General features: G+C 39.9%; 1 protein-coding gene across 1 annotated transcript in view; it reads right to left on the bottom strand.

The window, feature by feature from the left end:
- The window catches only part of LOC104598051 (hyperosmolality-gated Ca2+ permeable channel 2.3-like), a 41,094-nt gene that overhangs the window by 3,767 nt on the left and 21,358 nt on the right, over positions 1 to 15,969 (bottom strand). The window contains exons 9-10 of the mRNA XM_010259937.3: positions 15,387 to 15,662; positions 13,098 to 13,331 (exon numbers count right to left, since the gene is read on the bottom strand). Coding sequence (XP_010258239.1) covers positions 13,098 to 13,331; positions 15,387 to 15,662 — 510 coding nt within the window. The remainder of the gene's footprint in view (positions 1 to 13,097; positions 13,332 to 15,386; positions 15,663 to 15,969) is intronic.

The following is a 15,969-nucleotide window of genomic DNA, read 5'->3' as shown; positions in this document are numbered from 1 at the left end:
GCTCACGATGAATCAATACAATCAACTTCTATCTCTTCTTAATAACGACAGGTCTGAATTTGCTTCAGCCAATACCTCTGGTAAGGTTCTACCTCCTCCCAGTTGGATTCTTGACAATGGTGCTTCTGACCACATGCTTGCATCTGAGTCTATGTTTACAACATCCCAGTGTTTGAGTCATAAGAGGCTTGTTAGCTTACCAAATGGAACTTCTATCTCAGCCACTCATAAGGGGTCTGTGAATTTTGGTTCCCATACTATACATAATGTTCTGTATCTCCCACAGTTTAGATGTAATCTGCTCTCTATAAACAAACTGACCAATCAGCTCAACTGTGCAGCTATATTTTTTCCAACATTTTGTGTTCTTCAGGACCTTGCCTCCAAGAAAGTGATTAGAGTAGGCAAGCTCTGTGATGGCCTCTTACCATTTTACAACCCCTACACAGTCATCTTCAGCACACGTAGCTGCTTCTTCCACTGTAGATAACATAACATGGCATAGACGTCTTGGCCATGCCTCACGACAGCGCATCTCACTCATCAGTGGTATACCTGTCACACCGGGAGATTTCTGTTGTCATTCATGCCATCATGCTAAACAAACACGAATTCCATTTCCAGTTCGAGTATCCCACACCACTGCTTCTTTCCAGCTTGTGCATTGTGATTAGACCTGTTCATGGGCCGGGCCGGGCTCGGGCCGGGCTTTTACTGTGTATTAACAAATTTTTTTAAGGCCCGAGCCCGGCCCAACCATCGGGCCTACAATTTGGGCCCGAGCCCGGCCCTCATAAAAAGCCCAAAGCCCGAGCCTGGGCCCGGGCCCGAAATTTAGCCTATATTATTATTATTAATGTTGAAGCAGCTGAATAAAGAGAGAGATAGATTGAAATTATAAAGAAAAGAATAAAATATATATATATATATTAAATTATAAATATATATTTTAATAAATATTATATTATTTATATATTTTATATAATATATAAAATACATATTATATATTTTATAAAATATATAATATTGAGTCGGGCCGGGCCGGGCTCGGGCTGGGCTTTTTTGACAAATCCCGAGCCTGGCCCGAAACACAGTCGGGCTTACTGTATTAAGCCCGAGGTCAGGCCCACGGGCCTAATTATATGACCAAGCCCGGCCGGGGTGCGGGCCGGGCCGTCGGGCTACCCGGCCCATGAATAGGTCTAATTGTGATATCTAGGGAGGTTACCGAACAACTGCATCTCACTCTGGAGCTCATTTTTTTCTTACTGTCGTTGATTTTAGTAAATGCACTTGGGTCTATCTCTTAAGAAATAAATCAGAGGCTGTGTTTTTTCTCATTACTTTTTGTGCCATGGTAAAGCAACAATTTAACTGTGGTGTACAATGCGTACATTCGGACAATGGTTTTGAATTCATTTCAAAGCCTATGCAACAATATTATGCTACTAAAGTATCATTCATCAGAGATCTTCCACAGATACACCCCAGCAGAATGGCATTGCTGAACGCAAGCATCGCCATCTACTTGAAGTCGCTCGAGCTCTTCAGTTTGAAGCTTCTCTCCCTACAACATTTTGGGGGAATGTCTTCTTACAGCAAATTATCTCATAAACTTGCTCCCAATACCACAATTATCAGGCAAATCACCATTTGAGGTACTCTATCACAAACCTCCTGACTAGTGACTACGGGCATCTTTGTACCTTTGGGTGCTTATGCTACGCACAAGTTCGTCCATTTCCAAGGGACAAGTTTGCTAGTCGAGCCACTAAAGAAATTTTTGTGGGTTATCCTCATGGGCAAAAGGGCTACAGAATTTTTTTTTTACCTTGCTTCTCATCGCATTTTCACCTCTAGAGATGTGGTTTTTTATGAATCCACATGCCCTTTTCAGAATGTAAAGAGACTGGGCCGAATGGGTCTTAGTATCTTCTCTTGTAATATCTTCTCTTTATTGTTGGCTAATGGGCCTGTTATTTCTTTTTGTTTAATCTCTTACTGCCTAGCTGGCCGCCCACTTAAGGGCATACTTGTCATTACTCTAACTTTAATTCTTAATAAAAAAAAAAAGGATTAGAGGAGAAAGGGAAGATAATTCAATTCTTCTTCTTCTTCCTTCTCTTTTCGCCATCTTCTTCTCTTGTGTTGCTGCTCTTACTTCTCTTCTTCCTTTTTTCTTCTAATCTTCAAATTTACACCTAATATTTGAGGACTGATTTACATCTTGGTATGAGAGCAGGTCTATTTCTTCCTTTTTTTTATTTCTTCTTCTTTTCCCATACACCCTTAGATTAAGAGTGTATGGAGAGATAGATTCTCTATAGTTCAGAGGATCTCTGGCCTAGTTGGTAGAGGGTTTGGAGAGTTTAAATCTGGCTGGATATTGCCAAGAAGCGGTGTTGTTCTGTTGCTGCCCAAAACCCTAGCCGATTAGAGATTTTCGAAGGTACAGGTAAAGGTGAAGGTTTGGGTGTGGCGCTCTGTGGTTGGGAGGTGTCTTGTGACTCTTAAAGGAGGGTGGTTCAGGTTTGGAAGAGATTGGGAAGTTCTGGTAGGAGCGGCTGCATCTTCTCTCTTCCACTCCAACAGTTGGACGTAGTAAAACCCTAGTTTTCAAGCATTTGGGTTCTGGTTTGACTTCAAGTAAGTTTATATAGACAAAATTTCTGGTTCTTTGATTTTCGTTTGATTAATGGAGCCATACGGAAGTGAGTTCAAGCAAGTGCCGGTTTTAGGCCTTGGCTCGGTAGATTCCGTTTTGACTGGTGTAACCACAATCAAGCTAGATGGGATAAATTATCTTGCTTGGGCACAGTCTATAAGAATTAATGTCTGTAGTAGACGAAAACTTAGGTACCTCACAGGTAGTAAAGTGAAACCCGAAGAGACAGACCCTGAATTTGAGAAATGGATGCAAGAGAACTATACTGTCATAGGATGGTTGGTCAATTCTATGCAACCTCATATAAGTCAGCATTATCTCTGGATGTCTTCGGCTAAGGAGATATGGGACAGTGTTACTAAGACCTATTCACAGAAGTTGAATGTAGCTAGAGTCTATAAGTTGAAAAGTGATGTGAAGAACCTAAGACAGGGGGAGAAGAGTGTAGCAATCTACTACTCTATACTGAAATCCCTATGGCAAGAAATTGATGTTATGGAGACAGTTGTATGAGAGAGTAAGAATGATGCTGAAATGTATAGGAAGTTGGTGGAGAGAAATAGGGTGTTTGAATTTCTCACTGGACTCAACCCTAGGTTTGACATCGTTAGGCAAAATATCCTGGCCAGAGATGAGGTTACTCTTTCCCAGGCATATGCTATGATAAGCAGTGAGGAGAGTAGGCAGCAGGTTCAGTTGCAGGGTCCACCTACAGAACACTTTGCACATGCTGGAAAAGCCAAAGGGTCCTACTGAGAAAAAGGAGCAGATATGTTTATATTGCAAGAAACTGAGGCATACAAAGGACACTTGCTGGAAGCTTCATCTTGAGCTTCTTCCTGATAGGTTAAGAATAACAACAACTCTAAGAAGGGCAGTCAGGTAGGAAAGCCTAAGGCAGCTAATGTTACTACAATACCTGAAGGAGGAAATAAGGAGAATGAAGAGAAATCAACCATTGAGCAGTTGGCAGCAATGAAGGCAGATTTTGAAAAGTATGGGAGGCTACTAAATCATTTGGAAGCTACTGTTTCTTCATCTCACACTTCTAGCAACAACACATCATCTTCATCAGCATTTGCTCACTCAGGTATTTGTGCTTCTGCAAATCATGCTTCAGCTTCAGGTAATCATAAAATCCCTTGGATTATTGATTCCAGTGCATCAGACCATATGACTAGCCTGTCTAATCTCTTTTGCTCATACCACCTTCTCTCTGGCAAAGGGAAAATATCCCTTGCTGATGGGTCTCTTGCTCCCATCTCTGGTAAAGGAGATATAAAGACCTCTGACACCCTTTATTTATCCTCTGTCCTTCATGTCCCTAAACTTAACACAAACCTTTTATCTGTTAGCAGCTTAACTAAATCCATGAATTGCAGCATAACCTTTTTTCCCACTCATTGTGTTTTTCAGGACCTGCAATCTCAGAGGATGATTGGGAGTGGCCATGAGGTGAACGGAATATACTTGTTGGACACATTGGATCGAGCTTTGGGACCACCTCATGGAGTTGCCTTAGAGTCGGTTTTGTCAAAGTCTGTTAACAAAGTCTTGTTATGTCACTTTCGGTTTGGTCATTTGTCATTTTCTGCTTTGAGTCATTTGTTTCCAGATATGTTTAAGGGAGTGTCTTTATCGAGTCTTCATTGTGAGTCGTGTGAACTGGCAAAGCATTGTAGACATTCTTATTCAGTAAGCAATAAAAGATCTCTTTCTCCTTTTCATATTGTTCACTTTGACGTGTGGGGGCCACATCATTTGCCAACTATGAGGGGTTACAGGTACTTTATCCTTTTTATTGATGACTACTCTCGTTACACTTGGATTTATCTCATGAAATCCGGGGATGAAGTACCAGCTATTGTGCAAAAATTTCATGAACTCATCCTCACCCAATTTAACACTCGTATCAAAATATTCCGTTCTGATAATGCTAAGGAGTATTTTGAGAGAACCCTCTCCACCTATCTTGAAACTTTTGGGGTTATTCATCAAAGTTCTTGTTCCTACACTCCACAACAAAACGGGGTGGCGGAAAGGAAGAACAGACATGTTCCTATAAAATTTTGGGGAGATGTTGTTCTTACTGCTACTTTTTTGATCAACTGTATGCCCTCCCGGGTCCTTGACTTAAAACCCCCTTTAGCCTTCTCTTCCCGAATGAGGATATTTTTTCTCTTCCTCTCCGTGTTTTTTGGTGCACTTTCTATGTGCATATTCACAGTCATCAAAGGCACAAGTTTGAACCTAAGGCTCATAAATGTGTTTTTCTGGGATATGCTTCCACACAGAAGGGATATTGCTGCTTTGATCCAATTCGTGGCACCCGCTTTGTATCTTGGGATGTCACCTTTGTTGAGTTAACTCATTTCTTTAGAATTTCTCCTGAGGGGGAGAAATCTGAAGAGCCCTTTGCTATGTCTCCAGCTATTCCTCTTCCCATTCCTCTTGAGTCCTATCATGAGGTGTCTACTTCTCCCATTGGACCTACCTCTGATATTCCTATTCCTCCTCCTCCTCCTCCTCCTGTAATTCCTCCTCCTCCTGTTCTCCAAAGGTGGTACCAAAGGCAGAGATTCAGACATGGGCAGGTTGTTTCCACTCCTACAGAAGAGCCTCTTGCTCCTCCCATCATTACTGAGGTAGCAGGCCAGCCTTCTTCTGACCCACCTACAGCTTTCCCAGACCTTGACCTTCCTATTGCTCTCCGCAAGGGCAAGCAGAAGTGTACAGCCCATTGTATCTCCAAACACCTGTCTTACAACCTTCTCTCTCCTTCCTACTACTCTTTTCTTGCATCTGTTTCTTCCCATGTGATACCCAGGTCTGTACCGGAAGCCTTATCTCAACTTGAATGGAGGGATGCTATGATGGCTGAACTGGATGCTTTGCATAAGAACCACCACCTGGGATATTGTTGACTTTCCTGAAGGGAAGGAACTAGTGGGTTGTAAATGGGTGTTTACCATTAAATATCACTCTGATGGCTCTATTGAGAGGTTTAAGGCTAGGCTGGTTGCTAAGGGCTACACTCAAATGTATGGCATTGACTATCTTGAGACATTTGCTCATGTCGCCAAGATGACCTCAGTTAGGGTTTTGTTATCTCTAGCCGCTACTTTTGACTGGCCCCTACACCAGTTTGATGTTAAAAATGCCTTCTTGAATGGAGACTTGCATGAAGAGGTCTATATGTCTTTGCCTCCAGGGATGTATGGGAAGGAAATGCAAGGCAAGGTGTATAAACTGCAGAAATCTATTTATGGTCTCAAACAGTCTCCTTGGGCTTGGTTTAAGAGGTTTAGGGCTGCTCTTGTCTCCTTTGGCTACACACAAACTCAATCTGATCATACCCTGTTCTTGAAGAGAAATGGCTCTCTGGTGACTTTCTTGATAGTTTATGTTGATGATATTGTGGTCACGGGTAACGACACTCAAGAGGTCAGTAAACTAAAAAGGTTTCTCAACTCTGAATTTGAGATCAAGGATTTGGGAGATCTTCGGTATTTTTTGGGCATTGAAGTTGCTAGATCTAAGGATGGTATCTTCATTTCTCAACGTAAATATGTCCTTGACCTCCTTGCTGAGACTGGTAAACTTGGAGCTAAACCAATCTCCACTCCTATTGATCCTAATCATAAGCTTTCTGCTACAGATGGTGAGTTTTTATCTGATAAGGGGGTGTTTCAGAGACTGCTTGGGAAGTTGTTATATCTTTGCATGACTCGGCCAGATATTTCCTATGCAGTAAGTGTTATTAGTCAATTTATGCATTCTCCCAGAGATACTCATTTAGCTGCTGCAGAAAGGGTTCTGCGTTACTTGAAAGGTACTCCAGGGAAAGGTATTCTGTTTGCTAAACATGGACACATGAAGCTGGAAGCTTTCACTATGCTGATTGGGCATGATGTATTGATGATAGGAGATCCACCTCAGGTTATTGTGCTCTGGTCGCTGGGAACATTGTGTCATGGAGGAGTAAGAAATAGTCTGTAGTTGTTAGATCCTCAGCTGAAGCAGAATACAGGGCAATGGCACATGGTGTGTCAGAATTACTGTGGCTACGATCCCTTCTAGAAGAATTGGGGGTTGACTACGAGAAGCCAATGATGCTCTACTGTGACAACCAAGCAGCTATCAACAATGCACACAATCCTGTTCAACATGACAGAACTAAGCACATTGAGGTTGATAGACATTTTATAAGGAAAAGAGTTTCCTCGGGAGAAGTTTGTTTGCCATTCATCACATCAGACGAGCAATTGGCTGATATCTTGACCAAGGGAGTTCCAAGAGGGAAAAGGACACACTATATAGGCAAGCTGGGCATGATTGACATCTATGCTCAGCTTGAGGGGAGTGTAAAGAGACTGGGCCGAATGGATCCTAGTATCTTCTCTTGTAATATCTTCTCTTTTATTGTTGGCTAATGGGCCTCTCTTAATGGGCCTGTTATTTCTTTTCATTTAATCTCTTTATGTTACTGCCTAGCTGGCCGCCCACTTAAGGGCTCATTACTCTAACTTTAATTCTTAATAAAAAAAAAGGATTAGAGGAGAAAGGGAAGATAATTCGATTCTTCTTCTTCTTCCTTCTCTTTTCGCCATCTTCTTCTCTTGTGTTGCTGCTCCTACTTCTCTTCTTCCTTTTTTCTTCTAATCTTCAAATTTACACCTAATATTTGAGGACTGATTTACATCTTGGTATCAGAGCAGGTCTATTTCTTCCTTTTTTTTCTTTCTTCTTCTTTTCCCATACACCCTTAGATTAAGAGAGTGTATGGAGAGATAGATTCTCTATAGTTCAGAGGATCTCTGGCCTAGTTGGTAGAGGGTTTGGAGAGTTTAAATCTGGCTGAATATTGCCAAGAAGTGGTGTTGTTCTGTTGCTGCCCAAAACCCTAGCCGATTAGAGATTTTCGAAGGTACAGGTAAAGGTGAAGCTTTGGGTGTGGCGCTCTGTGGTTGGGAGGTGTCTTGTGACTCCTAAAGGAGGGTGGTTCAGGTTTGGAAGAGATTGGGAAGTCCTGGTAGGAGCGGCTGCATCTTCTCCCTTCCTCCCCAACAGTTGGATCAAAATGAATATATAAAATCAAGTACAAAGCTGATGGTAGCATTGGACGATTTAAAGCCCGGCTCATCGCCAAAGGCTATACACAAGTTGAAGGTCTTGACTATCATGATACATTTGCTCCAGTAGCAAAACTAGTGACTGTACGATGACTATTGGCCGTTGCTGCCATCAAACAATGGGAACTACACCAACTTTATGTTAACAATGCCTTTTTACACGGTGACCTCCATGAAGAAGTTATATGACCATCCCTCAAGGGTTTGCCAAAGAAGGGACTCACAAGGTTTGCAAATTACAAAAACTTCCCAATATGGCAACGCGCGATGAAGACAACTTTAAAGGCAAAGAACAAATTCTGTTTTGTTGATGGATCTTTGCCACTCTCATGGAAGACTAAAAAGCAAACTATTGTTTCTCAGTCCTCCATTGAAGCTGAATATCGTGCCATGGCCACCACCACTGCTGAACTCTTATGGCTGAAAAGAGTTCTTCATGACTTAACCATCAACATCCCCGTTATGCAATTACATTGTGACAGCAAGGCGGCACTTCACATAGCTGCTAATCCCGTGTTCCACGAGCGTACTAAACACATCAACATCAACTGTCACTTTGTACGCAAACATGTCCAAAGTGGTGAAATAAAGACCTTCCATCTGCCTAGCAGCTCTCAACCAGCTGACCTCTTTACAAGGGCTCTTGGATCCGACAAGTTCCATCATCTAGTGCCCAAGTTGGGCATTCAAGTTCTTCATGCGCCAACTTGAAGGGGGGGTGTAAGCATATACAAGACTGTTGTTATAACAGTCGTAACAAAAAGCTTCTTGCAATTTAACAACCACCCGACAGCTGGACCTCAATCACTCAATCACTTGACAGCTGGCCAAATTGGCCCACTTGTCTAAGTCAGTTATTTTGTATATATATATATTTGCCATCTATCTTAATAAAAGATCAGAGTCTTCTTCCTCTGTTTTCTCACGTCTGATATCATTTTACAACACTCTCCAACAATTACACTAACCATTGCTAATTTTATTGATTAAGGAAGCAAGGATCAGTCCATGTGCACTTGATTCTTGCAACTTGGAAGGACATTTACCCAAGGATGACATGTATCATATAAAAATGACGTATCAAATTCAAACTGGTTTTCCGTGAATCACTTTATTTTTTTGGTGTCCATTGGAAAGTCTTCATCAGTCAGTAGGATTATTCTGGTTTGCTTAAGGATTCACAGTTCAGTAGTTGATGCGATCATGCAAGTAGTCGTGGTCAAAAAAATATTCGTTACACCCCTGTGTATGTGGAATGGCAAATGTGGGTACAAGGCAATGAAGCAGCAGCCTCTCGTTTGCTCTGGCTGAGGCATCAAATCACAGCACCCTCACTCCTCCAGCCCAAATCTGGTCCATTGACAGCCCTATGCACTATCACTTCGAATTGCTCAAACTTAGTAGAACTAAACCTTGAAACAAAATGGTACAAATAAGTGTAGACCCACTATAGGGGAAAGAGTCCACTTCTCTCAACAGCATGTTTTGGGTTTCAAGTTCTATTCCTTGAGGTGAGCCATCCACCATCAAAAAATAAGTAGCAATTTTAAGCACAATCACCATCTAGATAGGACCCACACCAACCCTAGTCGCTACTCAAAATCCCCAAGACCCTATCTGACTGAACAGTCTTAAGATATTCCAATAATATGAATCTTCTAATAATCTAATTAAGACACAGAACAAAATACCAAGAGGGTTTCAAACGTTCTAATATGATCCTATCATACTGGTAATTAAAGGGACAATCTGGTTTGATAATCCTTTAATGCAGCAATAGATGAACCAACAAATCTTCACTCTGTTGAGGGCCTTAAGGCACATGTTCACAAGGAAAGGTGACTGGATCTGCTACCCACACTCCACCCAAAAGAAACTACAGCCACACATTGGGATATATATCGTACTTGTATATCAATTATGGGGACTGATTCCCAATGTGTAGTTGTAGAGTCTTGTGGGTAGTGTGGGTATCAGATGCGGACTCCAAGGAAAGCAACTCTTGAAGGGAACAGACACCTACCTTCAAATGGATCTTGTTGGGAAATAACCAGCCACCTCCACCACCCTTACCAAAAAATAAATAAATAGGAAATAAAAGACACAAATGAACAAATAAACAGTGATTTAAAAAGTGCACCTAGGCCCACAAGCCACATGTCAAGTTACATATGTTGGTGCAGGGTGCATCTTGTGCCTTAGCTAAGGTGCACACCTTAGTTAAGACCCTAACATAGACTTGTTTGGGCTTGTCTCGAGGGGATTGGTACAAAAAATACTTGTAGAATTAGGAACGAAAGATGTTTAACATCACATTAGCCAAAAGCTTGAAAAGAATTATCGAGTGTTTGAATATGTTTTATATGTTAAGTTTGATTTATTTTTTGCATTTATGTTTATGAATTTCAATTGAGATAATAAGCTTTTTAAAACATTTATTTTAAAATTAAAGTTTACATTTTTTAATTAGTACTGTTTTTAATATTTTCTTGATTTATTTTTTAAGTTTCTTTTGCATTTTTTGATGTTCACACCTTGCTTCAAAAAGGAGCATGGTGTGAAATTTTACAACTTCGTGCCTTGTGCCTTGGGTGCAAAAAGCCCTTTGCATTTTTTTTTACAACTTTTGCTTTTAAAACACTACAAATAAATAAACTAACAAAAGCTATTCCTTCAAGTATATATCTAACTCTTATGCTCTCTAAACAATTCTTAAATAAAGCTGACAAGAAAGTGTATATATTCCAACCATTAAAGTGACTCTAGAATTAGAACACTCCCTCTTCCAGCTCTTCATAGAAAGACCAAACCACTAAACCTTGGCTGTGTTATGCAACATAGGAAAGTATTGATGATATCCTTGGACTATTTTGTAGGCAGCACTCCCTGTAGTTCTGTTACTTAAATCTCCTAGACTTAGAATTTGCATGTCAGGAATAATCTAGAGACCTGCACCCTTTCTTTTTCTGATCAGTAAAGAAGATTTTATCAATTATATGAAAGATGCTTAGAACATCAGGTTTAGATGTTTCAACCACCTGATATACAAAAGATTCACACTAGTGCCCAAAACAGCTGAAGTCTATTGACTCCTTGTTTTGTTAATGAATCCACCATCCTATTTGCAGTTCTTCTAACCCAAATGTAGGCATGCCTGTAAATCCAAGGAACTTAGCATAGGCATTTTACCCAAGTAATGATCAGCTTTGAATCCCCCTCTTCCAAGTAGAGGAAGCCAGATTGCGTTGCTAATCTTAGGCCTTGTAGTAAGGCCATCAATTCAGCTTTCAGAGAGTTCCACTCCAATGGGTCCTGAGTACATGGCCACCACCCTTCTTGAGGAATCTCTAAACAGGCCCCCAATACCTGCCGGCCCTGGATTGCCCATAGCAGTGTTTTAAAAGGTGTGGGAGGCGTATGCTTGGAGGCGAGGCTCCCCCAAAACGCCCCGAGGAATATGCCATACGCTTTTTTCATGAGGCGTGCTAGAGGCGTATGCCTCATCCACCTCATGTAAAAAGACACAAAAAAATGAAAAAAGAAGAAAAAAAGGAAAGGAAAATAAAGGGAAGGGGAAGAAAAAGAAAGAAAGAGAAGTAAAAAAGAGAAAAAGAAAGAAAAGGAAAGGGAAGGGAAGGGAAGACAAGGGGAAAGAAAGTGGGCCCCTTTCAACTAGTGCTATGCATCTTCATTTTTCTTAATATAAAAGATTGTTATTAAAAATAAAGAAAAATGATATTTTTCTTCCTCTTCTTCCTCCTCATCCCCATCCTCTTAAGGAGGCTTACGCCTCTTACATTCTGAACTACACCTCACACCTCTATGTGGTGGAATGTCTCGCATCACACCTCTGTGTTTTAAAACATTGGCCCATAGAACTCCCATCAAAATTCAGTTTTAACATGTTGCTTGGTGGAGATTCCATTCCATAACTAGCCTATCTTTTTTCCTTAGAGAATTGTGCCACTTCATCCCATGTATGTTCTTACCATATCGTTCATTGAGAAATTTTGGAAAATTTCCATTGTCTTTACCCAATGTGCCACTTTGATCTTAATAGTGTCTATTAAATCCTTCTTGGATCTACATATTTCATTGAAAATTCTTCCATTCCTTTCTTCCCAAATAGTCCATACCACTGATGCTCCAACAACCTTCCACATAACTCTCCCTCTTGTCTTCACTGCCTCAGAAAACATGAGCTAAAGAGACTTACCACATCTTGAGGAGGGACCCACCTGCACCCAAAAAGGGCAGAAGTATTCCCAAACATAAAGTATGAAGGGTCAAGAAAGTAGTAAATGGGAGAAAGTTTCACCATTTGCTTTGCAAAGGAAGCACAAACGAGGAGAAAGGCACATGTTTGGCCTCCTTTTTGTAGCATGCAATTATTTATCTTTCCAAGGAATACTTCCCAACACAACGCTTGGCAGGACAGGCTTATTTCAAATCCCTTTCATCAGGAAGTCCTCCCCCAATGGACATTAATGTGTGTTATAAATCTCCGAAGGATAATATTCAATCCTACTCTTCTTGGAATATGCCTCCCTAGTTAGCCAAGTCTGCTTTTGATTATCACACCTATAGGAAATCGTTCTTCTATCTAACCACACTACAAGAATAATCTTTATGAAAGGGTGGAAGTTAAATTATATCTTTTTTCTTATGTTCTTTTTTTTTTGGGGGGGGGGGGGGGGGCAGCGTGCCCATTAAACCTTCGATAACATACAATAGATATTTAGCTTAGAAAGGAACACTTGTGCCCATTGACAATGTCATTAGGTCATCAAACCTCCAGACAAGAACATACAAGACAGTAAACCTTGTTGTCCCCAGTTTTCTAGCTTCTAGTCTAGAGGGAGGTAGTACTTTTGTCATATTCATGATATTCAAATGAGATAATGTCCTTGGGATGACAAAGTAATTTCCATTAACTTGAAACTGAAAATACTTACTGGAATATATGGTGGAAGAAAATTTTCTCCCACATGAAGCAAAATTTCACTAATTACTAGCTGAGACATGGTGTTGCCCTTAATAGATATGCCTTCTATGTCCCTGAGATCAAACATGCCTTGGGAGCTAAAAGGGTTTGGATAGGCTTACAAGCGCTCTTGAACAGTCCTAATGGCATTTTCTTGCACCCATATAAAAACTACTAGGAAAAAAGCTCATCCCTTTGCATATGATTAACATTTTAACAAATGATAGTCTTCCAAAACAATTAGAACTTTATATGAACAACCAATCACATATAAAGTCAGCATATGAAAAGATAAATTACTACTTTGTAAGCATACCTCGGCAGAGTAAGCAGCAAAAATGGGTAAGAAACGTTTCTGACAATACTCATGGAACAGAAGTGTGAGAATAAGAAGAGGAATAGTTAAGCTTGATGCCATAGGAAGCTTCTTTAGACCAAATATTCCAATCGCAATAGCTTGCATCAGTATCAAAGAAAATATTGTTGAATTATGCACAATAGGCCAGAACTTTCCACCAGTCTCAAACTTGGGTGTATAAACATTCAATAGCTGCATACCAGATTTGCTTACAATTAGCATTTAGCACAGGGTGTATTTAACAAGTTCTATGGTGTTTAATGACGAATGACTATCATATAATCAGTATCAAAGAAAAATATTGTTGAATTATGCAAAATAGGACAAAACTTTCTCATCAACTCTTTGATGAGAAAAGTACAAAATGAAAAGAAAGTGAAAAGGCAGAAGAAAACTTGCTATACTAGATCAACTAGCAAAGCATGAGAAACAGAAACGACTACAAAATCAAAACCCATTATACTAGTAACAACTAACAATAGAAATAATTTGCAATTTCCCCCCACACCTTGTTATAAATGGTTTGGACTCTCTAAACATGTTTTCTGATTTCTGTCCTAAACACCAAGGCACATACATATTTTCTGGTTGTTGTCTTGAACACTAAGGCTCTGTTTCTTTCCTATGGTTATTTGCATCCAGTTTGTATGCATTGGATTGGTTGTGCTCCATGTTTGTTACATTAAGTTATATTCAATAATGGATCTTATGGTAGTCTTATTGTAGGGTGATCCTTATGTTTTGTTACTGTAATAATGAATATCAAGAAAAAAAAAGAAAAAGAGAACAACAAGAGACCATAAAAATCTAGCATGTGTCAACTCAGCCAAAGCAAAGGCCCTCATTTGTGATGGGCCCCAAACCAGAGATACAACTTGGGTCAAATTGGGTTGAGAATTTGTTAAACTTTCAAGGGCACTAGCCCCAATGTAGTTGAAACTCCAAAACCATCCAAAAATGGTTAATATTCGCTAGTGACAACTTGGCAAGGAAGGGTATACTGCTGGATTCCACCATCTGTGTTCTATGTGAGGAGCAAAATGAATCAGTCAACCATCTGCTGCTACGTTGCAGATTTTCTTCCAAGGCATGGTCTACAACTGGGAATTTGTTTGAAGTACAAAGCTGCTGCCCAGAATCAGTGGACTTTGTGAAGGGCTGGAGAGTTGAAGGTCTCACTAAGAGGGGAAAACTGGCATGGAACAGAGAGATCAGACCAGATTGTGACCTGCTCTAATACTATGTCAGAGTCAGATCTGAAACTGTAGAACAGAGAGAGCAGCAGATTTGTGGGTGTGCCAAAAGTGTCAGTCGACACCCAAGAAAAAGATATTTATATTAAAAGGTAAAAGGACCAATCTGTCCTTAATATACAGACTGTAGTGTACAAAAGAAACTAAAGTACAACAAAGAGTAAAAATACAAGAACAAAATGTTCAGGAACAACCTCCAGAGAATTTGGGAAAATGTTCTTGCCATGATGTGAACAAACTGTTTGTAGATAGGAATTATATTTTTGGTTTATGATAACCTTTTTGTAAAGTAGGGTTTGGGGGTGGACTGCATAGGCAGTTATTGTAAATCCCTGTGTACAGAAACTTGTTTACATGCTTTTTGTCTATTTTAATGATACTATAACTTCACCTTCTTCAAAAAAAATTGGTAGCTTAAAGTTAACAGTACATAGGTCACTTCTGGAGCCACCCATTTTTCTTTTGTGCACAAACTAGCCCAAAAGAAGTGTTCCCTTAACACCCCTTGCTTTGCTAAAGTATCTGCCATAGAGTTTGCTAATCTATTGACCCACTTAAAAGGAAGCCTCAACTTCTCTTGCTAGCCTCTTGATCTCCCTCATTTGCTGCCTGTACATCCAAGGGCCCTCATTATTATTCACCATTCAACCCACTACCAGCAAGGAGTCTCCTTCAACCTCTATTTGATTTATGCAGCTACCTTACTAGTTTTAGACTAGTGGATTCAAAAATGTCACTTCAATTTGATCTTGACCATTAGTAAATGACCAGATCATGATTTAGATGGTCCAAACTAATTTAACATCACCCACTAATTACAGGATCACTGTATGAGGAGAAAATCAAGGCATGAATTGTCACCACAATGTCACATGGAAACTTTGCACTAAGAGGTACTTAACCCTAGAAGCGAATATGGACACCCATTTCAAAGTGAAACCAGGAATACATTTATAATATGAATAAATAAAACACTGAATTGTATCCAACTAACCTGGTTCCGATAGATGATGTATCCAAGACAGTAATAAACCAAGAGGAAAGGCAGAATTAATGGAGCCAGAAAGAAATATGTTATGCCAAGAAGCTCAAAAAAGAGAATTCTAGGAATCTCACAGCGATAAGGAATGGATGGAACATCAAACTCATCTGCATAACTTCCTGAACAATGTCTTTTTATAAAATCCCAAATGAGAGGGATCATACGAAATAGTTCTGATGATAGACTGGTCCAGCCAGATGTGACAACATAAGTAATGAAGAATGATGCCTGCACCCAAAATAGCATACATATTAATCTTGAATCTTCGTAAAAGGATAATTTATATCAGGAAAATAAATTTTAATACCCAAAGCCAGAAACATCCATTTACCATGTTGTTTATCGTAAGTAGCACTAACCATCCTTGGACATAGTTCTTATTCATGTTTAGTTTGTTTTCACTTCTCAGGAATGTTTGTAGTTAAAAATCATTAGTAGCCATTAGCCACATTTATCCTTCTTACATAGTTTAGAAGATTTCTACAAAGATCCAAAGATTATTTTGTGAGATTAGAAAGGCTTTTGGGGCTGGAAC

Source organism: Nelumbo nucifera, chromosome 4 (genome assembly GCF_055504915.1).
Source record: "Nelumbo nucifera cultivar China Antique chromosome 4, China Antique-T2T, whole genome shotgun sequence".
Classification (NCBI taxonomy): Eukaryota; Viridiplantae; Streptophyta; class Magnoliopsida; order Proteales; family Nelumbonaceae; genus Nelumbo; species Nelumbo nucifera.
This window is presented reverse-complemented; position numbering and strand designations above follow the sequence as displayed.